Source organism: Sphaerodactylus townsendi, linkage group LG06, assembly GCF_021028975.2.
Source record: "Sphaerodactylus townsendi isolate TG3544 linkage group LG06, MPM_Stown_v2.3, whole genome shotgun sequence".
NCBI lineage: Eukaryota > Metazoa > Chordata > Lepidosauria > Squamata > Sphaerodactylidae > Sphaerodactylus > Sphaerodactylus townsendi.
In genome coordinates, this window is record NC_059430.1 from 64,740,813 (window position 1) to 64,763,874 (window position 23,062).

The window sequence follows — 23,062 nt, forward strand, 5'->3', positions numbered from 1 at the left end:
AATGAAGAGAGATATTAAGACTTAATTAGATTGCTCCTTAAATTGTAATTGTTTTTAATGTGTTACAAAGTTTTTACAATTACAATTTTGTCAATATGCACTTGTATCCATACCTAACTGATCATCTCAAACAATAGTATGTGGTTATTTCTTCAAACTAAGTCAGCCACAATTAAAACAATACAAGTGTATTGTATTACGCCGCATCCCTAACCCCAGCAATGTGGAAAGAATAGGTGTACTGTCAACCTATATTGGGCAGAGGGGGCAGGGATGTGGACAGAGCTCTGTGTCGGTGACTCCTTTGCTTGTGGGCAGAGTTTATGCTGGGAAGGACCATATTTCTCTTTATAAAATGCAGTGGAAATTACTTAAAATACACCTAAATAGGTGTGCTCTGGATCACAAGTTTATACTACAATACATTTTTTAGGTTTCAAGACTCTATTATGTTGGATGTAGCAGCACTTTGGAATTTAAAATACAGCACCACTGGCCACCATTAAAAATAGGCTATCCCAATAATTGGGTTCAGAAAAAACGTTTCTTCACATCATCTCAGAGAACAGGTGTAATGAGTACTTGACTGGATCCTTGAACTGAATGGGATTCTACTTTTCTGAAATTCCTGCACAGTTTCTAGCATGTGTAGCTATGGGAAAATTACAAAGAAAACTGGGATTATGATACTTCTTCAGAGATCAACACATCTGACATTGCAGCCAGCTGTGATAAAAATGGATGGAGACCAGAACCAGAAGTAACCCTGCCCTTAAATAGCAAGGAGCTGAAAAGTGAATTGGTGGACTGAATGTCACCCATAAACTCTACCACCTCTACCACCAAATGACAAGCAGCTGGGCAGGCTCCAGCCACCATACCAGAGGCTTTCATTCCTTGCTAATATTGCAAGTTTCCAAAGGTTTCAAAAAAAGATACATTTAGATTAATAATGCAGTTCATGTCCCTTACTTGGTGGAAGGTTTTGAACTTCCTGCTTGTCCGGGTTCATCTTGTTTTAATCCTGCAAGGAGGGCATCTCTTGAGCAGTGTTTATCCTAGATGAAGGAAAAAAGGTTCAAGAATATACCATTTCTCCAAAAATAAGACCTACCCCGAAAATAAGCCCTAGCATAATTTTTTTGGATTTTTGGAGGATGCTTGAAATATAAGCCCTACTCCAAAAATAAGCCCTAGTTACAGATTCCCCGGTGCAGCTAATCTGGTCACATGGGAGGAGAAAAATCATGGGGAAAAAATAAGACATCCCCTGAAAATAAGCCCTAACGAATCTTTTGGAGCAAAATTTAATATAAGACCCTGTCTTATTTTTGGAAAAACATGGTATATACCATTAAAGTGCATGATATAAGCCAAGTAAAAGAAAGTGTATAATATAACCTACAAACTTGGGCCCACAAAACCTGGGGTGTGTGTGTGTACCATCTCTTTTACACCTTCTCATCAGGCCTGTTGTGGCTCCTGGGCTCCTATGCAGCCATCATTGTGTCTGCTGCGGCTCCAAGTCTCCCCGTTCTGCAGTTCCTGGGATCTGCTGCAGCCACTAACGACTACTCTAGAGGTAGGTGTATTCTCTTTGCCGGCACTTGAGTTCATTTTTTTTTGTAGAACCCTGGGGGATGGGGTTCCCCAAGTATGCAGAAAAGTCTGTTTGTCATTGGTGTGGACCATGATTAACAGATTTAGCTATTTGCAGATAGAAAGCAGCCTTCGCTGGTCTAAATTCTCACGAATGCGAAGAATCCATATTAAGGCTGCATACAGAAGCTGTGGGATTATTTCCATGTTGAATACCTGCAGTCCCCCTGGGATATATTTGCCTACTCTGTCGTTGAGGATTTGATTTGATTTTTTTATTAATTTGACATGGGGTTGCCAGTTAAGGTTAGAGTCAAGGACCACACCAAAGTATGAAAATTTGAGAACATCTAATTGAATGCCATTGATTCTCCAGGTCATAGAGGTGATTTTCTCCATTTTAGAGAAGACCATAACATTTTATTTTGAGTAGTTGATCTGAAGTTCCTCAGATGTACAGTATTTTGAAAAATGGTTTAATAGTCCTCAGACCAATCTGAATATGGGACATAAGAATGGCATAATCCACTTAAAGGAGTAGGGTTGATGCCTTTGAGAATAAATATGGAGGGTGAAATTCTGCTGAGGAGACAGCAGTTGCAAGATTGTTCAAATACAAATTGAAGAGTAAGGGTGCTAAGAGACAGCCATGCTTCATTCCTCTATCAAGGCAAAAACACTTTGTTAAGTTCTCCATTTTCTCCGCAATGTACTTGGGCCTCACAAGAGGACCAAAGATTTTTTTTTAATTAACCAAAGCAGTCTTTTGTCAATTGATGTTTGCTCCAATTTTCCCCACTGTTGCTCCTAGATATAGTGTCAAAAACTCTTTCAAAGTCTACAAAATGTGACATACATTTTACTTCTTGGTGGGAAGGTATATTTTTCAGTGGGCTAGATTTAAACAATGATCTTGAGGAGCAAAGCCCTTCCTGAAGCCTATCTGTTTTCATCCAAATATATTATTGGAGAATAATCCATTCCTCTAATTTGAGATGCAGGTATGACGCATATACCGTATATACTCGTGTATAAGTCGACCCGCATATAAGTCGAGGCACTTAATTTTACCACAAAAAACTGGGAAAACTTATTGACTCGCGTATAAGTCGAGGGTGGGAAATGCAGCAGCTGCTGGTAAATTTCAAAAATAAAAATAGATACCAATAACATTACATCAATTGAGGCATCAGTAGGTTAAATGTTTTTGAATATTTATTTCAAAGAAAAACAGTAAACTGGCTCTGTAAGTGGAAAAGAGGGTCAACAAGAACAATATGGTCTCAACAGTAACTTTAAAAGTACAAAAACCTTAGCTCAATCAGCAACCAAGCTAAAACACAGGAGTTAAAATCCTTCAAAACTGGATTCCTCATCATCATCTGTATGTCCAAATGTAACCCAACTTAGATTTTAAGAGGGATATTATCAGAAATGGAAAATCTACTATTAGCTTCCATTGTAAACAATGGGGGATGGGGCACCCTTTTGGGGATCAATAACTTTGGATCCCCTGACCCAAACTTCACCAAGCCTGGCTGGTATCATAAAGAGACTCTCCTGAGGAGACCAGCCAGGCTTGGTGAAGTTTGGTTCAGAGGGTCCAAAGTTATGGACCCTCAAAAGGGTAGCCTCATCTACTAATAGATCCCATTGAAAACAATGGGGAATGGGGCACCTCCTTTGGGGGTCCATAACTTTGGACCCCCTGAACCAAACATTACCAAACCTGGCTGGTATCATCAGGAGTGTCTTCTGAGGGTACCCTGAAATCTTGGTGTCGCTAGCATAAAAACTGCGCCCCCTGCTGGCCGGCAAAGTAAAAACACACAAAAAAATTAATGATCCGCATATAAGTCGAGGGGAGCTTTTTCAGCATTAAAAATGTGCTGAAAAATTCGACTTATACATGAGTATATACGGTAGCTTTGCCACTGACAAGGAGTAGTAGTTTTCTGGGTCTGCTTTGGAACCTTTATGAGAGATTGGAATGATGATGGAGTGTTTTCAAATTGAAGGGCTCTTCCCTGAAAGGTTAATCTCAGAGACTGTAGCTAAAATTGTAGCCCATCTTGCTGGATTGGCCATGAATAAATTATCAGAGACTAGGTCAGCACTATTCCCAAGATGTTCAGAGAATTGATCAAAGAAATAATTTTTTTCTTGTTAAAAGGAGGTCAAATAGGGAGATAAATGGGGATTGGTTCAAATGGTGTATTATTTTCAGAAGAGAATGTTTTCTTAAAGAATATCACCCATTCGAATTAAGAGATACAAAATGGAGACAAAGGTCTGCTGTTCAAATTCCTAGAAGAAAGGAACCAGAAGAGACTGGGACTCTTTGTTGTTGACTTGTAGTGATCAAAAGACCCCACGTCCTATGCTTTTCCTCTCTTTTCTTCTGTACTGACCTTTAAGATTTAGCAATTCCTTTTCTGTACTGACCTTTAAGGTTCAGTAATTCCTTAAGGACTCCCAATGTGTTAATTCTTACATTCACAATGTCTACAGTGAATATCTTTCTATAGGGATTTACACTCACCATCAAACCAACTACTGTGTCTATTAATTTCTTGAATGCCTAGGTATGGTTTAATGTACAAGGGTTCAAAAATAAACAAGAATATAAAAGAGTGATGGAATCAAGCTTTTTCTTCTATTTTCTGGAACTCTTGAGAGTCAAACAACTTATTTACTGCACCCTCAACAGTAAGAAACCATTGGGTATAACCCTAGTTGTCTCATTATAAGATAGCAGAACTATACACTTGTGGAGCAGGTGGCTATTTGTGGAGCTATGGAGAGAGATTGGGAGATGATCTCTTCGCATACATTCTTCTACCTTGACTTTCTCCACTAGATTAAGAAGATCTGCTGCTAAAATAAAGTAATCAATCAGGCTAGCCCCCTTCTAACCCAAGAAAGTAAAATTACCTTTTCCATCTATTCCTTTTTGTCCATTCAGAATGATCAGACCTCTTTGTATAGAAAAATCAAACAGAGGCCCACAGCATTAACTATCTTGTCTTTTGAAAATCTACTATACAAGTAGGGGAATATAGTTTCTTCTGGTTCATCACCTAACCACTTTTTTGACCAAACACTTATAATCTTAGCCAATTCTGGCACTGAGATCAACCACAATAAGGATTGGGAGGTTAGGAAATCAGTGAGACAAATTATCATAGGTTTCCAAGAGGAGAGACCAATAAGAGGTCAATACTTACTGATGCAGAGTTGGAGGAATAAAAATTAACGTTACCATGAAAACAAAATCAATCATTTGTATCGAAATAGCCAAGATTAGTTCAGATGAAGCTACTACTTCCAATTTGGAGATATTGAGGGCAGACAATATAAAACAAAACTAATCCTCCTTTTAGCCTCATTCCTTTCTGCCCCCTTTTGAGCCTCCCTAGAAAAGTTGATATATCCTGGCAAGGCTACCTTGTTACTTAACCAGGTCTCTTGTAGTAAGATAATGCCAAAAGAAGGTAAGAAAGAACGAGGCATTTTAAGGCATTTAGACAGCCATATTCCAATTTACTATTTTCACAGTACTGTAATGGTCATTGACGATCAGATGTAGCAGTTTCAGTTGGACCAGCTGAAGGGGCAACATTGGGATTTGCAGATCATATCTGAATGTTGGGTTCAAGAGGAATCAAAACTGGAGAATCAGATAGTAAGGCATCATGAAGAGGTTTCTTGACGATGAAAGGCATAATCCCGCACACACCCCTGTATGGGATGAGGTTTCCCTTCTCCTCTGATTACATCTCGGGCTGTTCATTTGTCACTTTAGAATGAATATTCTTATAGGATTGTTGTGTAATAGGTTCTATAGTTTTGTTGCTGTTCTTATCATTGTCGGCAGATTTAAATGTATTATTTTGATGAACTTTAGTCAGGCGGGCTTGTAATGTTATGCATGTATTATAATGATGTTTGTTTCCTCTTCAAAAGCAAGAGCCTCAAAAGAGTTTATGAAGCTTCTGTCAATAACATCCAGAAGATTTTCTATCAGAGATATTGGGAAGCAGTTTTGAGTTTTCCCACTTTCTGTGGCTTAAAAACTTCTCTGTCCTCTTGTGGGGTTTAATGATTCTGTTAAATCAATGGGATTTCCGAGATTTTAGCGGTCTGCTTCCTAGCTAATAAAAGGTTTCAACTAGGTTTTTTTATGGTTTGAGAGAAATGCCAATGGGAATTTAATCTGGAGAAAGGGGATAACTGCTGTGGTTTTAAGAGAACTTTGGAGGAAAACACCATGGTTGCAAAGTCACTCCCGATTTGATAAGATTAAAGATGGAAAAAAATTTTTGGCAGGGGGTGGGGAGGAGCATTAATCTATTATTATTATTATTATTTATTAAACTTGCTATACCGCCCTATCCCCGGAGGGCTCAGGGCGGTGAACAACATAAAATCATACAAAAAACATAAAAATCTAAACAAATGAAGATCACTTGGTAAAACTTCATAGTATTTTAGACTGACTGAAGAAGTTTATAAGTTTAGGAGGCATGAAAGGTGCTCCTTTAAGATCCATTTGTTATTCCAGTTGTTTTTCCTCTAAAGCAGTGGATATTCAACATAATTCTATAACATAACATACAAATCATACAATAGAAAAATAGAAAATTAAAAAAATTAAACATTATAGTAAGCTAAAATTCAGAAAGAACATTCAGCATAGCTCCAGGTATTGTGGCTTAATATTTGAAATTAATATGAAATAGATATAATAAAGTTTAAAACTTCAAGGCTAATACTTAAAAGGTTAGCAGTTAAAAGGTTTAAAACTTAACAGGCACAGTAGAGAGAAGTAAGCCAACAAGTATATACAGCTCCCCCAACCCCCCAATCAACATAGGAGGGGAGAGGAATAAAAAGACAAGGAAACTTGTTGCAGCTAATTAGTTAGGAATCTGGCCAAAACCAAGGGACACAGTTAAAAGTAACCAGGCATAAGTTAAAGGAAAAAGTTGCAAAACTGTGAGTCTACAAAGCCTCGGGAAAATGGTGACATGAGAGACGGGGGGGGGGGGGGAGAAGGGGATGTAAGGCCTTAAAGCTTCAGAAGAGAAAGCAAAGGGAGAGCAAGGGAGGGTAATTAAATAAAATAAGTCAAATTGAGTGGATAAAATAAGCAAAACAGCTCTAAGAGTTCTGAGAGCTCAGCCATGAGCATCTTCTATCTTGCCCAACAATTCAGTATAAGGAGGATGGGGGAAAACCTGCCTTCTTGCATCTTCGAAGCTACCCCTTATTGAAGAGAAAGGAGAGGCTGATCTCACCTTCTTCCCTAACCTCAGTGCAGTCTTTGCTACCTATCAACCTTACCGGGGTCAGAAAGAACCCTGTGGGGGAGGGGAATGCAAACAAAATCCAAAATCCATGCATGAACAAACCATAGGATCCATTGTTCTCTTCATCTACAATGTCTGAATACAGTCTACATTTTTGGGTAAGATTATTAATTGATTAAAATAAATGATATGTTGTTTCACTGACGATCCCACCAGGAACACTTTGTTGAGAAGCAGTGTAGAAATATTTCAGATAATCACTGCCACAAATCTCTACAGCTATATGAAAATGCATGTGGGAAGTAAATCTATATTTATGAAACTGAACCAAAAGTAATTCCTACCTGTAAGTGGGTAATGAAGGAAAACCTTTGCCGCTGGAAAGGTTCACAGCCCTCCCATAAACACTGCCCTGGGTAGACATCTTTTCCTCCATGCTCAGTTGCAGCATGATAGAAAACTTGGGATGGTGTCTGAAACCACCTGGAAAATGGAAAACGTTTTAAGTCTGTTGAATACTATTTGACTACTGTTTTAGCTGAGTCAACAACTACAAATTCAATCTGAAAAATAACAAGTAATTATTCAATGTGATTGAAAAAAAATCCTGTTTCAAAATTCTGCTGTCAAGGATCATTTGCATAGTCCTCTCTACATCAATACAGATTTCAGAGTATGGGAGTGACAGTGTTAACAGCTGCAGCACTGATCCTTTAAATGGTGGCTTGAATAGGATTCAAATACTTGGTCAACCTTTGATATGTGCTGCTATGATTGGATTCTATCTTGGATGTCAAGGATTCACACTGAACATAGAGAAGAGTGAACCCACTGGTAGACTCAAAGATTCAGATCATGCCCCAAAATACCACATGGGCAATTCAGTTCAACAATGACAAGAGTATAACCACTGATGCCAGGAACTTTGGTCAGTTTGGGAAATTCTCCACTGTGCCCAGGGAGGAGTATGATAAAGGTACCCAAACCAACGATTCCTCCTTGCACCCAACAGCAAATTCCATCTTCCTCACAAGTATATTATGTGAAGAGATTGTAGTGGAAGGCGTCTCTTAAGCAAGGTGCCCTCAGAGCTGTCACTAAGAGCAAGCTTTCAGTTGTGGTTTTCTGTTCTGTCTTCCATATTCATTCACTTCCCCCCCAAATACCACCTTATTCCCCAAGAAAATATACTTTCACTAGCAGAGACTGGAAAAGAAGGGAAGCCATTCCTACTTTATATAAGAAACATAACAAGATCAATTCATTAATCTTAAAGCTTGAGTTTCATTATCATTGGTAATTTTCAGGCATATCTGAGTCTCCAGATGGCGTCTGGGATACTGGTAACTAGTTCCCAGAGTATGAAGAGTCCCAGAACTTGTTTTCTTTTCTTTTCCCTTTACTTCGGGGATTGTGTGAGTCTTCCTAAGGTTAGTATCTGTTTGCCAAGTTGATTTATCTTAAGATTATTCCCTTTCAAATATTTTTTGTTAACTATGCAAAGTTGTAATCTTAGCTTGAATGGTTTTGTGACAGGTTTACTTTTTGCAGTGGGATTTCAGGTTATACATTGGCTTGATTCTCAGATCTTACAACCACCAAGCTTGCAACAGCATTCCTATATGTTTTGGCTTGGGTGATTCTCAGGTAGTATATTAGCATAGGTTCTCAGATTTTACCCTTTTTAAAAAACACCAGAATCAGTGGAGGATGGCTGAGGGCACCTTGTCCAATTCCCTTGAAATGTGGGGGTTATTTAAAGTACAGGCAACAGCTGCTCCACCGCAATTTTGGTGCCGGTAGCCTACTGCCCCCGCCCCAAGCCACTCAGATTTCTCATAGGGAATAATGGAGCTAAAAAACATCAGGAACCCCCTCCCCACAAATCCAGATATGTATACCAAACTGGCCTTAGGAAATCACAAAACTCATATCCCTGATTATCTGGATCCTAAAATCCATTTTTGAGCTGCATATCCCTGGTTCAACTCTGCTTAGGAGTGCCCAGCCAGCCATATGGACTACTCTGTGAGCAACACTTTATTGGGAATCTTAGAGTTCTATGTGAGTACTGGCATATATGATTCCTGCCTCTACAAGTTATGAAAACCCTGAGGAAGAAGTAACATATGCATCAGCTCTGTCCTATATATATAGAGAGAGAGCTATTTAAATTATCAGTGAAGTTGCTGACAAGCATCATATAATAAAATTTGCACTGCATTCAAAATGTAATCAATTCAACCAAAGAACACTTACTTTTTACAGGATTGCCAAAGACACATGAAATTTTGCCCAGGCTTTTTCACTTGTTCTACATGCGGACTTTGTACAGTGTACGTGGAAGGCGGCAAACTGACAGGAGGGCCTTGGACTTGCATTGTTGTTATTGGTGTTACAGGTGTGCTCTGTGGCAAAGTTTAAAACAGTACAGTCCTAAATATCCACTTTATAGTTTCATTTTGTTTTGTTTGACACAATTTTGTTTCATTTATTTTAAATCAATAACCTCGCATTTTGACTCTTTTAACTCTTCAAAGCTAAAACCTTCTTCTAATTATAGGTGTAGCCCAAACTTTATTATAATATTCAGTTTTGCTATGGGAGTTAGACTAGCACCCAGAAAATTTAAATTAAGAGTGGGGAATTCCTCCTACAATCTTCAAACTTTTCGTAGTTAATTTTTTCCCAGCACAGAATAAGATTCCTTTTTTTAAACCAACCTTTTTGTACAGAAATAAAGTTTTTGTGCAATTTAACATATATTATGCCAGGTCCACACATTGCATCTTTTCCATCTTAGCAGCAAAAAGCATGAGATTCAAAGTCATCACATATTTTTAACCTTCCTTGTCAATTGGCTCTAAAGATTTCTAAGTAATCATGAATAAGCAACACTGGCAGCCTCATCCAAAGGGTTGGGTGCCCATCCGTGGCTGCACGGGCCCACTGCCACAAAGGAGGCTTCCTGGCAGCAAGGGGAGGTTTAAACTGCAGAAAAGCCAACTTACGCCAACAAAGTCCGAAGCCCCATCTACCAGCGTGAGGGGGGCAAAGGCCAGGAGAAAGCTGACTAACATTGGCTTCTTCCCTGGCCTGCCCCTGCTACACCAGTGGTGGCGGCCGGGATACAGGCACCACATTCAGTGCCACATATCACTGCCAGGGAGGGCCAAGGCAGCCACCAGCCAACAAATTCACCCCTCTGCCAGGACAAGTGCCCTGGGGAGAGCAAATCTGCCAGTGCAGCCCCATACTGCTCTCTCCAGCAGATTTTCTCTCCCCCCTCCCAATGGGGCTGTAATAGATGCCACAACACATATGAATATGTTGATATGTAAAGAGGTTGCCTTGTGTATTTAAGGATAAGGGTCTGGCCTTCACATTCAGAAAAAAAATCACATGCTATAGCTCTCTACAGTACCTCTTCAGAATGAAGGTGGAGGACCACATGTTTGTAAATTCCCTTTCAGAGATTCCTCCTGTAAATTAAAAATTATCCTCTGACTTCTGTGCTACTTGCCATATACAGGATTTTTTTTTAAAAAAAAGAGTAACACCTTTTGAACATACAGTCTCAAGGGATATAATCCCAGGAGGATGGATGGCATCATAATTTCTCAGAAGGCAAGGTTGACCTTTATATTAATACAACTTCTCTCAATGTCAGCAATATGTACATTTCATGTGGTGGACATGAAGACTGTTTGCTGGTCTAGAAAACTTTCACCTATTGAGAATTTTGCCAGCATGCTCTGATTCTATCCAGTTTTCTTGAAGATGTCAGAGAAACCAATGAAAAGTTCTATACTGGATATAAAACCACTCCTTCGTAGTACAAGATGCAAACAGACTAAAATCACAACTGCTTTAAAAAAAAATCAGTAACTTCTTCCAATTAATGCTTGAAAAACAGGTAATGGATGGCACAAGAAAAATGACTTCTGAATATATTGGTAGCCGAACAGCTTCCCTTGTTTTGTCTTTGGCAGACCATCAACATTGTCCGCAAGGGAAAGAGGCAGGTAATAAATGTTTTAAATAAATACATGTTGGCATTCATTAGATAAATGCATATATAGAAATACAGCCATGAACAAGTCAAACAATAAGCCATAACATAAACTGCAAAAAATCCCTCATGCATCAAAAGAGTGTCAATTCTAACTGTAGGCCCTGGCCACCTTCAGAAGAATCCAGACCTCTCTGTGAGATTTTCTCAGTGTTTGGTATTACAAGAATAAATAAGGCTAAGACTGGTGGTGAAAAATTGGTAAATATATATATTATTATACAGATAAAATTCCCTATGCATTTTGCCCTAGAGGCTTCTTCAGGGAAATTGGCTATTTTGAAGTGGTTTTTCAAAGAAGAGTATATTTATTTATTTATTTATTTATTTATTTATTTATTTATTTATTTATTAGATTTATATACCGCCCGATCCCACAGATAATTTTACCTGGGTAATAAATATATATATATATATCTATTTGTCTATTTTCGAACATCAGCCTTGGCTTTAACTTCTATCTCCTGTAACTGGTGCAGCCCTTTTATTTGTTCTTGGTATTAGAAGGAAAAAAACAGAGGACCTCCAAGAACTTGTGGAGGGAATCTCATTTCCTCTCCCCCACTAGTTTCTCTTTCCCTTCCCTGAAAGCTCCTATAGCCCCTCCCCTTTTCCTGCTCCCTTCCCGCCCAGCAGTCACACTACACTAATATCCTACTATTTTCACCTCTCTCTTCTTTCCTCTGCCAAGGAAAATTATGCCAGCTGCCAGCCCAATTGTCTAGTGTCAAATCTGCAAGGACTCACTGGAGTACTCTTTCTTCATTCCATCCTCCAGACAACCCCCATATCCTTACCTTTACATACTTCCTTTCCTCCTCCCCATCTAGCCACCAACCTTTTATTTGATCCTCCTCTTCAACTGCATTTATTATTGATTTCTATCCCACTTCATTTATACCCTTTTCTCCACAATGGGGACCCAAAGCAACTTACAGCATTATCCTTTCCTCCATTTTATCCCCCCAAACAACCCTGTGGGATTAAGCTGAGAATACGTAACTGGCCCAAATTCATCTAGTGAGCTTCCATGACAGAATGGAGATTTGAACCTGGGTCTGCCTGATCATAGTCTGAACCTCTAACCACCATAGCACATCAGTGTTTTTTGTGCTGTTGAACAATAGCAGGCAGTTTAGATTGGATGAATCAGACAAGGAGGTAAAGTCACCTGATGGTTGCTGCTTGACCTGGCTCTGATAAGCCCTCCTTCAAAGGCCCAAACATCCCTGGAAAGGGCCCTGCCTTTTATTCACTGAAACCAAGGCTGGCAGTCCTGTTGTGATTGCTTAGCAGTGGCCACTGAAGGCATTTGTTTCTTAAACCTTATAGGCACTGCTTCTATTATAGTTTTCAACCCCCCCCTTCCCACCACCCCCTCCACATTTCAATTTTTTCTGCAAGCCTAGAACATTTTTCTGTTTTGCAGAAAGACCCATCTTATTTGTCCATGGCTCCAGCCTCTGGATTTAAGTATCCACAGACTTTTCCACCTTAAGAATAGGATATATTGACATTTCTTAATTATACTACTTTTCTGAGATCACTTTAGTAAAACAATACCCAAATAGTCAAACCTACTGAAAAGTGACTTTCAGCACTCTATGCCTATTTAAAATAAATTACAGAAATAACAGGAGATACTCAAACAACAACAGATACAACAACTAAAATAAAAATGGCTAACTTCAATCAGAATAGAAATAGTTTAACTAGTAGAACTAGATTGGCTAGCTAGCATGAAAGACAATAGTTTTCTAAAATTCAACTGTCAGTACAGTCATATTGTTTAGGAGCGAACAACAGTCAAATGACAAATTTGGCAGCTCCATCTGAGGAGCTCTTCTGCTTTGTAGACAACAACATTCTGTGCTTCCTGGAGCTATGCACCTGCTTCCTGATGTAAAGCAATTTGCACCACAGATCACAATTGGACAACAGAGAACAACTTAAAAGTTTTACCAACTTTTTTTTACATACCGTATATACTCGCATATAAGTCGAATTTTTCAGTACATTTTTTGTGCTGAAAAAGCCCCCCTCGACTTATACCCGAGTCAGTTATTTTAAAAAATATTTTAGGGTTTTTACTTTGTCGGCTGCCAGGGGTCACAGTTTTTAGGCTAGCGGCACCAAAATTTCAGGGATTTTTCAAGAGACTCTCCTGATGATACTACCCAAGTTTGGTAAAGTTTGGTTCAGGGGGTCCCAAGTTATGGACCCCCAAAAGGGGTGCCTCATCCCCCATTGTTTCCAATAGGAGCTAATAGAAGTTGGGGCTACATTTTGAGGGTCCATAACTTTGGACCCCTTGAACCAAACTTCACCAAACCTGGGTGGTATCATCAGGATAATCTCTTGCTGATACCAGCCAGGTTTGGTGATATTTGGTTTAGGGGGTCCCAAGTTATGGACCCCCAAAAGGGATGCCCCATCCCCCATTGTTTCCAATGGGAGCTAATAGTAGATGGGGCTACATTTTGCGGGTCCATAACTTTGGACCCCCTGAATCAAACTTCACCAAACATCAGGAGGGTCTCCTAAAGATACTCTGAAATATTGGCACTGCTAACATAAACATTCCTCCCCTGACCAAAAATCCAGTTTTAAAGGATTTTAATTCGTGTGTTTTAGCTTGGTTGGTGGTTGAACTAATGTTTTTGTACTTTTAAAGTTATTGTTGAGACCATATTGTTTTTGTTGACCCTCTTTTCCACTTACAGAGCTAGTTTACTGTTTTTCTTTGAAATAAATATTCAAAAACATTTAAACTACTGATGCCTCAATTAATGTAATTTTATTGGTATCTATTTTTATTTTTGAAATTTACTAGTAGCTGCTGCATTTCCCACCCTTGACTTATACGCAAGTCAATAAGTTTTCCCAGTTTTTTGTGGTAAAATTAGGTGCCTCGACTTATATGTGGGTCGACTTATATATGGTAAGTCTATTTAAACAGAAGGAATTGTGTGTACTTTGTGAAAAGGGAAAGCAAGATAGCCAATTTTTAAAAGCTCAAGAAGTAATGGATTTTTCATTTTTGGGAAACTCAAATTATGTAAGAGCAATTCTATTAAATAAACCTCCCAATGGCAGGGGGAAGGGGAGTACAGCTATTCTGAGTAGATGTTTAAAGAAAGCTCAGATCGTAATTGATCACAGGCAGGTAAATATACAATTATTTTTTTCATTCTTCAGCCTCCATTAACTCCTATGCTGCTAAGCATGTAAAAACCCATACAAAAATACATAAAGGAGAAAAGATGATATGAAAATAAATCAATTTCCTTCTGTCTGAAACCTGCCAATAATGAGCCCAGGACAATTAATAACTTAGCATATTTTTAGCATATGCTAATAACTTAGCATATTTATGGAGACTTTAACAAACTTTATGCCAGCTATAAATGCAGGCAAAACATTAGGAACAAAAACCACCAGACCACGGCCACACAGTCTGGAAAACCCACAACAACCAGTTGATTCCAGCCTTGAAAGCCTTTGACAATATGTTATGGAGACTATTCAATATTTACGTAGTACCCACTATAATAGAAGATTTGCATTGGCTCTGCCCAGACTGTTTAACATCTAAGAAAAATTGGATAGGATTTGGGTAGGGTCACTTAACTTTTTAAAAAATGCTTGAGTAACATTTTGCAGAAGAAAGTATTGCAAAAGACAAAGACCATCAGACTTTGGTGTGTGTGTGTGTATGTGTATGTTTATGTATACACAAAGAGAGAGAAACGGAGGGAGAAAGAGCTTCCAAATAAGTCAATTTCAAATAAAATTCTAGCATCCTAACAAAAGTGTCCAAACTATTTAGTTTTGTATGTCATTTGTCTTAACAGTACTGCTGAGATCATATGCATTTGGTTTCAACATACATTTTATGCTAAAACAAACATTCAGTAATAAAACCATATCTCAGTCTCAACAGAGAAAAACAATAATTACAGTGTTAAAAAGGCTTTATATCCATGAAAATGAGGTAAATACATTTTCACATTTTTAACAAAAGTTCCACAGGAAAACTCAGGATCAGGCTTCTTAACACCTGGGCAATATATGAGTTAAGCCCTACCCCTTACATCCCACAGTGAAGAGACCCTAAACAAGGACCTCCCGACAGATGTTAATGGAGGGGAGTGCTCATGTGGGGAGAAGACATTCCCTTGAATACACTGGACACAGAAAATATTGCATTTTATAGGATAAAACAAAAATATTGAATTGTGCTTGAAAGCAAATGACAATCCATACAACTCATAACATAGTTGTGATGTTTGGTTCCTCTTGTCAGTCTTGGTCAGGAGGTGGGAGCCTGCCTGCATCTTTCAGATCAGCTGTACCACCAGCTGCGCCTTTCAGTCTTCAAAGGTAGCCTCATTTGAAGTGGATTAGTGTAATTTATCCAAGAATTTATAATGGTATGGATAGTTGCAAAATACAAAGGCAACATCATCAGTTCCAAGGTCATCTTGTCATGGTTCACAACAATGGATATCCCAACACCCAATATCTCCTCTAGAAGTTCAGATATGTCTGTTTGCCTGATGCTTAACAGTAAGTTAATGTAAAAGAATTCTCAGTCTATCATTAGTCTCCAACACATGATACACAACCAAAGCTACATTAAGTCTGCACTGGATAGCTATTAAAACAGATGCTATCCCGTATCTGCTATTGGTGCTGAGTCATGATCACAGCCTGGAAAATCAGAACCTCTAAATGTCCCCTAGTCTTAGTAAATAAAAGTCTTAGTAAACAGAAGTATGTATGCACCACATCAAAAAACAGAGCAGTTCCTGACAAAGCTTGTCAAACTTTGGGCATCCAAAGCACAAAGGCAGCATGCTCCCAGAATATATTGCTTTTTCTGTTAATTTGTTGGTCCATTATCCAAACACATCCAAAATGTAGGCAAGTTCCTTTTTCAAATGTTATCAGTGACATTTAGGAGGTGTATAGATAATTCAAAATTTAATAAGAATTGGAAGTGAACATACTTATCTTAGAACAGATATTCCTATTAATTTATTCATCATTACAGCATAACATGTATATTCTGATGAATCCAACATAGGGAAAGCAGCAGACAGAGAGATAGATGAATCAATAATAAAATTGATGAGAAATAGGATTGTTCTAGCACAACAGATTAAAATTTAGTTTGTATTTTTATCTTTTTTATACAGTTTTGAAGTAAAGATTGAAATTCGGATAAAGGAACCAATCTTTTTTGTTCTGTTTTTAAGTAGCAACATAACTACTGGTGACCAAGCAAAACTTGCTTATGAACATTTTTCTGGAAATAAACTACAATGTAAAAGAATAAATTACTATGAAAAAATTATAGTGCAACAATTTCAAGTCCTGATATCTGTTTTTATCAGCTTACAATGCAGACTCTTAACAGTTTTAAAACAATCACTTTTTTCTACAACAGATTTGAATTTATTATTGTTGTCAGCTAAAGACCGTATCAGGAAGTTGATGACAAAAGAAATTATTCTCAAATGAAACTACACAAATACAACACTGACCAAAGTAATTGAAATATAGTCTTACACATAAATTAATTCAGAATTATTTTAAGTCAGAAAAACTATGAACAAAAGCCAGGAGCTAAATCAGAACACAGAGAGAATAAACTCTATTCTCATCACCATCTTTGCTCAGTTTCTCGATTCTGAGTCATAGATACCTGATTGATTAACTATTGCTGACATCACCATATTGCTAAAATCTCCAAGAAGTTAAAAAATTATAGTAATGCATTCTGAATAAATTTGTACTCATGACCACATGAAAAAGTAATTTAACAAGAGATTAAGAATTTTAAACATTAGAATAAATTTTCCTATCATAGTGATCAGAACTTTCACAGCAGTCTTATGCAGTATGTGGAAGTAATATAAAACAAACAAATAAATACATGACATAGAGAAGTACAGAAGGTAGCTGAGTGTCTCCACCATCCATGGTTAGTAATGCCAAGTATTATGTGCACTGTTAACTCTGCTGCAGCTTCTGTTAAAAACCAGAAAGACAATGACCTGTATTGAACAATGGACTGCATTGTGAAAATGAAAGCTCAACTTCTCTGAGGAGAATGCAGCGATCCTGCCTCCCATTGCAGAACCCTACTATGGTGTTCCTGAAGAACTATTATAAACAAAATTTCATCAGGCTTAGTGGGGTGGGAAATCACTGTGCCCTTTTAAGAAAACACTTAAGGGAACTTAAGTTAGCTTAACTGTGAGGTTGGATACACTGCAAACAGTGATGTTCAAGTTTCTCACAGTTCAACAAGAACATACAACCAATTAAGGTTGTGATGCCATAGCACAACACAGGCAGAAATCACTGTGCCCTTTTAAGAAAACACTTAAGGGAACTTAAGTTAGCTTAACTGTGAGGTTGGATACACTGCAAACAGTGATGTTCAAGTTTCTCACAGTTCAACAAGAACATACAACCAATTAAGGTTGTGATGCCATAGCACAACATGTGCTTTGTTCTGCAGTCCTATCAGGACACATTTCAGTACCACAGTGTTTGGTTTAAACCAAACATCTGGCTTTATCCCTTAATCCTCCAGTTATGTCCCACACAGATTTTCTCTGCTCCAGAATTTACTTCATTAAAAACAAAGAGCCTTTCATGAGAACATCTTGCTTCATTTGTTCTCAAAGATCTATTCCTCTAGCTTAAACCTGAATATAGGACGGACCAACCATTGCCCTTAAATAGAACCTCAGGAGTACTCTAAAGGAAGCAAGTTGTGCTCTATGTAAGAAATTATTTTGTATCACTGACTCCACAGAATTAAGATCCTTAATTCCCAGTTTGTCATTTGTGTGCCTTACTTCATGCTTTTCTATACTACTACCACCATATCCCCATAAATTGTCTTTCTTCTTAAACTAACAAACTTTTTTCAGCCCTTCTTCATACAGGGAACCGCCCTACCCAATTTGATTGTCCTTTCTTTGCGTGTTCTAACTCTACTATAGCCTTTTTGAGATGGTATGGCCTGAACTGGTTTTCACTCCAACTTCCAATTTCTTTCCTGGATTATCATAAATGTCAGTCCAGATGCCAGCAAGGTATATCTGAAGTTAGCTCCCCGCCCCGCCCCATTGTACACCACTTTACATTTACTTACAATGACCCTATTTTTATAATTTGTTAGGCACTTTCTCGAAGTCAAAATATGCTTGCATTTTCATCATACTGAATTTGTTGTCATCTACAAACTCCCACTCAATTCAAGCCATATATGAATGTTTAACAGCATGTCCTAATAAAGATCTAATACCACTGTGATAACTGCCTCCTAAGGGCTATCCTGTACTTCCTACTCTGCTAGTCATTTTTACTATATATCATGCATTCCTACTGGCATTTTTAAAGAACTCTTAGTGGTACATTGTCCCAATTGAGTTATATTTTATATGTATTGTTTTATATGTTTGCAAACCACTTCGAGTCTGACCATGATTAGGAAGAAGAGGGGCATAAATGTAAAAAAAATCTAGGCATTAATGTTAATGTGGCCTTATTCTAAATCATCTTGTCACCTATACATGACAAAATATAACAGAAGAGAGGTGCAGAGGAAAAGCATATATAAACAAAGTTTACCTAGACTACACACTCACAAAGGTAGTGAAATAATAAACCATATGTATTAAATGTGCAAAAATGTATGAAGAGCTAAATGCCCCAAAGGACAAAAAACTCTGTTCTTATATTGTGAACTCCTTTTGACGCAGATAAAATAATTTTTTGTCCTTTTGGTTGTATATTGCTCTTTATACTTTTTTGCATCTTTAATACACGACTTATTATCGTTTCACTACCTTTGTGAGTGTGTAGTCTAGGTACATTGCTTTCTCTTTGTTTATATATACATGTTTCTTTTTGTTTATATATACATGACAGCAATGAAGACCAACACAAATATTAATTTAATTTTGACTTCTACTGGGAGGATTAATGGCATGGTGATGCCTCTGTGAACAGTGAAGGAGCTTTGCACCTAGTATACCAGCGAGTAGGTGTAAATCTCCAGCTGAATGATTACTCAGGATAAAAAGTGGTTGGGAGATAACCCACGATGCTTTAAGAAGCTCTCCACCTGAGTAATTCATGGAATTTGAGGTTTTTATGTCTCACTCTGGGGTTGAGGGCTGGGAGACTGGATGGAAGATCAACAGCTCAGCACTGCGTGTAATATAACTGGTCTTTAAACACAGCTACTTCTTTGCTACTGAAAAAATCATCATTCATATTTCTTTGCTACTGGAATATCATCATTCATACAGATAAAGAGAGATTTTGTCTGCTGCACTGAGGACAGCAGCCTTGCGATGAGATAATCCTTTTCTCTGAGAACTATAAATCTGAATGGAACTTTAAAAAGGTGAAGGGGAAGAAAGTAAAACAATTTGGCAGAAAATGGAAGAAAGGACAAATGTAACAAAGGGCATTCCTATAAAGTATTCACTTTATTTTACTTTCTTTATGGGCTTTTAAACCAGGAACTCAGAAGTTGCCTGTTCGGCCACCAAAACCGAGTTCAGTGTCAGTTCAGATTGGGAAGTGCAGACTGAAGAGATGAAAGCCCTCTTTTAAGGATTTGTCCTTGGGAATGTCCACTGAACAGAGAGACTTTTCCCACAGCACAGCCTTAAGCCTTGACATCCATTCACAACTGGCCTTCAGAGTAAAAAGGCAGCAAGATGGGCACATCTCACCCAGACAAAAAATACAATTGCAATTGCACAGATTTAGTCAACATATCAAATCAAACATGGTATCCAATATGTAGATGTCCAGTAGTATGAGGAATGAAATTCAGAAATTCTACCATGTAAAGTCTCTACACTATTTGAGCTGTATACATAATTTTGACCTTCAATCATGTTATTAACATATACATACATACATACATGTATATTTCCACTTGTAAATCTTAGAATACCACCAACAGAAATATGGTTAATGAATATTCCTTACAAACTCTGAATGCAGGAATTAACCGTTAAAATGTTCACAAGAAATTAGCTAGTTAAATAATCTTCCAAGAAGCTTAAAATATTACCAGCTACCATATATCTATCTTTTGAACATTTATTCCATCTTTGCACCCAAGAAGCTCTTTCCTCAGCTGTTTTATCCTCACAATAACTCTCTCAGATAGGTTAAGCTAACTAATGATAGGCCAAGACACTTCCCAGTCCAAGTTTGAGGCTGTAACCATTACCCACACCAGCTCATTATATAAATAAATAAAAATGTAATTTAAGGCCAACTTCTAAATAGTCATGAATGACATACCTGAAGCACTTCAAATGCAAAGTCTATAGCAAGGTTTCTTTGCTCCGTTAACCCAACCCCAACACCCACACAGCATGGTGTCGACATTACAGTAGAATAAGGGAATCTTTTTCACAAAAACCTGTAAATCATATTTTCGTTTTAAAATATCATTTGTTCTTGAGCAAATAAAATGCCTTTACAGTTAATATCTACTGGTATTTTAAAAATATTTATATTTTAAAAATAAATATTCACATAAACTAGGATATATAGAAAAATATAAATTTAAAACATCTAACATTATGACAGACTACAACTGTTAAGGCCTGTATCATAATACAAACCATTAGTACGGAGTTTTTCTAACCCAACATTTCAGATATCTGAATCACCTGGGTTCATCCATGTTCCTAAACAATAGGCTGTTTTTTTGAACATGTAATAATTAAGAACATGTCCAAACATCTGTCTTTCCTCACCACCAAGCAATCACATCTTCTTGTCCAGCTCTAAGATTCAAGACAGATTCCAAAATACAGAATACCTTGAACTTTTTTTTTTAAAAAAAGGAAGAAATCTCTACCTACATACAGGCATCTCTCTGAATCTATGTAGCATTGTTTCTTAGACCCAAAGATGAAGAGGGAACTGAGTCAGCAAGTGGAAGGAACTTCCACTATCTGCTATCTCCCTCTCTCCAACTTTCCTTCTGTGGTAAGATTTCACAGCCACTCTCACTCCATGAAATTCCCTCTGTAGTGAGGGAGGTTTGTAATATCTCATTCATGAGCTCACACAGTCTTTCACTCCAGTTCAGCAGTACTCTCATAAACGTCAGTCTTCTTATCCTAACCTACACATCCACAGTGTCCCTAGGGATGTATTTCTGGGGAGGGGTGTTTTTTCATGCTTCCAATCTTCAACTTGTCTAAAGCTTGGGCCCCTCTCATCTTATAGGCCTGATGAGTAAAGGTAAGGTTTTATAGACTTCGCAGAGAACCGATCGCAGGGAATACATTAAGAGGCTACAGCTTACTGAATCAGGTCCACATTCAGTAACTGGGGGAATAAGCCTGTGATGTTATAATCACACTAGTTGACAGGGGGATGTTTTCAGTCTTAAACAAAGATTGGAGTTACAAGACAACTTTAACATACATTTTCATGAAAACTAACAAGTATGATTCTTGTTCCTTTAGCCCCTGAAAAAAAGTCTTTGTGGCAGTTACACAGCTGAGACTGAAACCTGAGATTCAGGGTAAACGTCTGTTAAAAAAGAACTCTTTTTAAAATCTTTATTTAAACTTCTCAGACCCCCATTCCCTAATTCAGGAAGAGATTATCTACTTGCAGAACAAAAATACTGTCAAGGCTAACTTTGTGCGTGGGCTCCCCTATTCCAACTGAGAGATCACTCACTCTTCAAGACCAAACACCTCTCAAATTTGTTTTTGAGCTATCATTCCTACTAATCAATCAGAGCTATCATTTCTACTAATGCTAATCAGGTCATCAAGTCAGCAAAGAGCTCTGTAAGCACAACTATTTTAAATTCTGTACATCAAAGCACTTTTCCCTGCAATGTGTGCATTCACTGACAACATTCTATTTGAAGGAATCCCCAACATAAGAAACTCTTACACATTTTAGGTAACCCTGGGTCATGTTCTAGCACACAATTCATTTGGACCTCTGAGGACTCAGAATCACCCTGTGGGAACTGACAAGACATTCTAGAACACACCCAATCTTCTCCTGAAACTGAGTTTACAAATAACACTGGTAGAAGAGGGCAAGCTGTATTTTAAGCAGAGTGAATTGAATGAAATAGTTCCTAAGTAAATGCGTATACTAACCACTGTTAAAATAAAGTGGGTTGCAACTAAATACACCATGTGCATAATCTAGCTATATGGACTTGAGCTTTATGCCATGCAGTTCACATGCTACCGAATCATTTCTACTAGATGGATCTCTCTTTGGACTTCTAAAGTGAGGATACTAAGTCAGAACACTTACTTGAACTACTTCCAAATAAACAGATACTTTGCATAATCTCACATATAAAATGGAAAAAGTAAATAGCAACTTTGTTTATTCACCAAAATTATAAATATTTATAATTTGAAAAGTGAACACCGATAGCTGGAGGGTCATCATATTGCCTCTATCAATGACACTGAAAAGATCCTGGATTCCTGCGATGACATGCTAGGAGTGTTCAAGTTCAGTAGGAAGTTGGAGAATAGTTCACAGCCTGTTCCCACTACAGCACCCTGCACCTGCCAAAAAGCCTCCCTTGACCTTCTATTAATTTAAATCTTTATATGCTGCTGGAATTTTGGGGAACAAATTAATTGATTAAATTGACATATTTCTGGATTACACATTCTAATATGTAAAGGGTATTTCCCCCAATCTTTCTCCATGGTGGAACAGAAGAAAAAAACATAAATATAGCAGAATAATTATAACATACCTGCAAACATCTATCCTACACATCACCAATAAAATCCTCATATCAGGGAAAAGTAAGCACTTTTACTTATAATATTCTGCTGAGTACAAAGGTCCATAGAAAAGGTAGTAGATAAACAAGACCTTTTATCATATTCATGATTTATATGTACAGTTTTCTGGCAGTACACTGTTACTATGAAACTTGCAATTTATCTATGCCCTTTTCCACATAAAGAACTAAGTACAATTGTAACTTCATTCGCCCCATGCTGGACCATCTTTGTTT

The 23,062-nt window shown here is 37.7% G+C and overlaps 1 protein-coding gene across 2 annotated transcripts in view; it reads right to left on the bottom strand.

Annotated features, from left to right (window-relative positions):
* Positions 1 to 23,062, bottom strand: part of ARID2 (AT-rich interaction domain 2) — a 119,351-nt gene that overhangs the window by 2,650 nt on the left and 93,639 nt on the right. For both annotated transcript variants that reach the window (XM_048499974.1, XM_048499973.1), the window contains 3 exons: positions 9,171 to 9,319; positions 7,256 to 7,394; positions 973 to 1,058 (listed from right to left, as the gene is read on the bottom strand). In XM_048499974.1, coding sequence (XP_048355931.1) covers positions 973 to 1,058; positions 7,256 to 7,394; positions 9,171 to 9,319 — 374 coding nt within the window. The remainder of the gene's footprint in view (positions 1 to 972; positions 1,059 to 7,255; positions 7,395 to 9,170; positions 9,320 to 23,062) is intronic.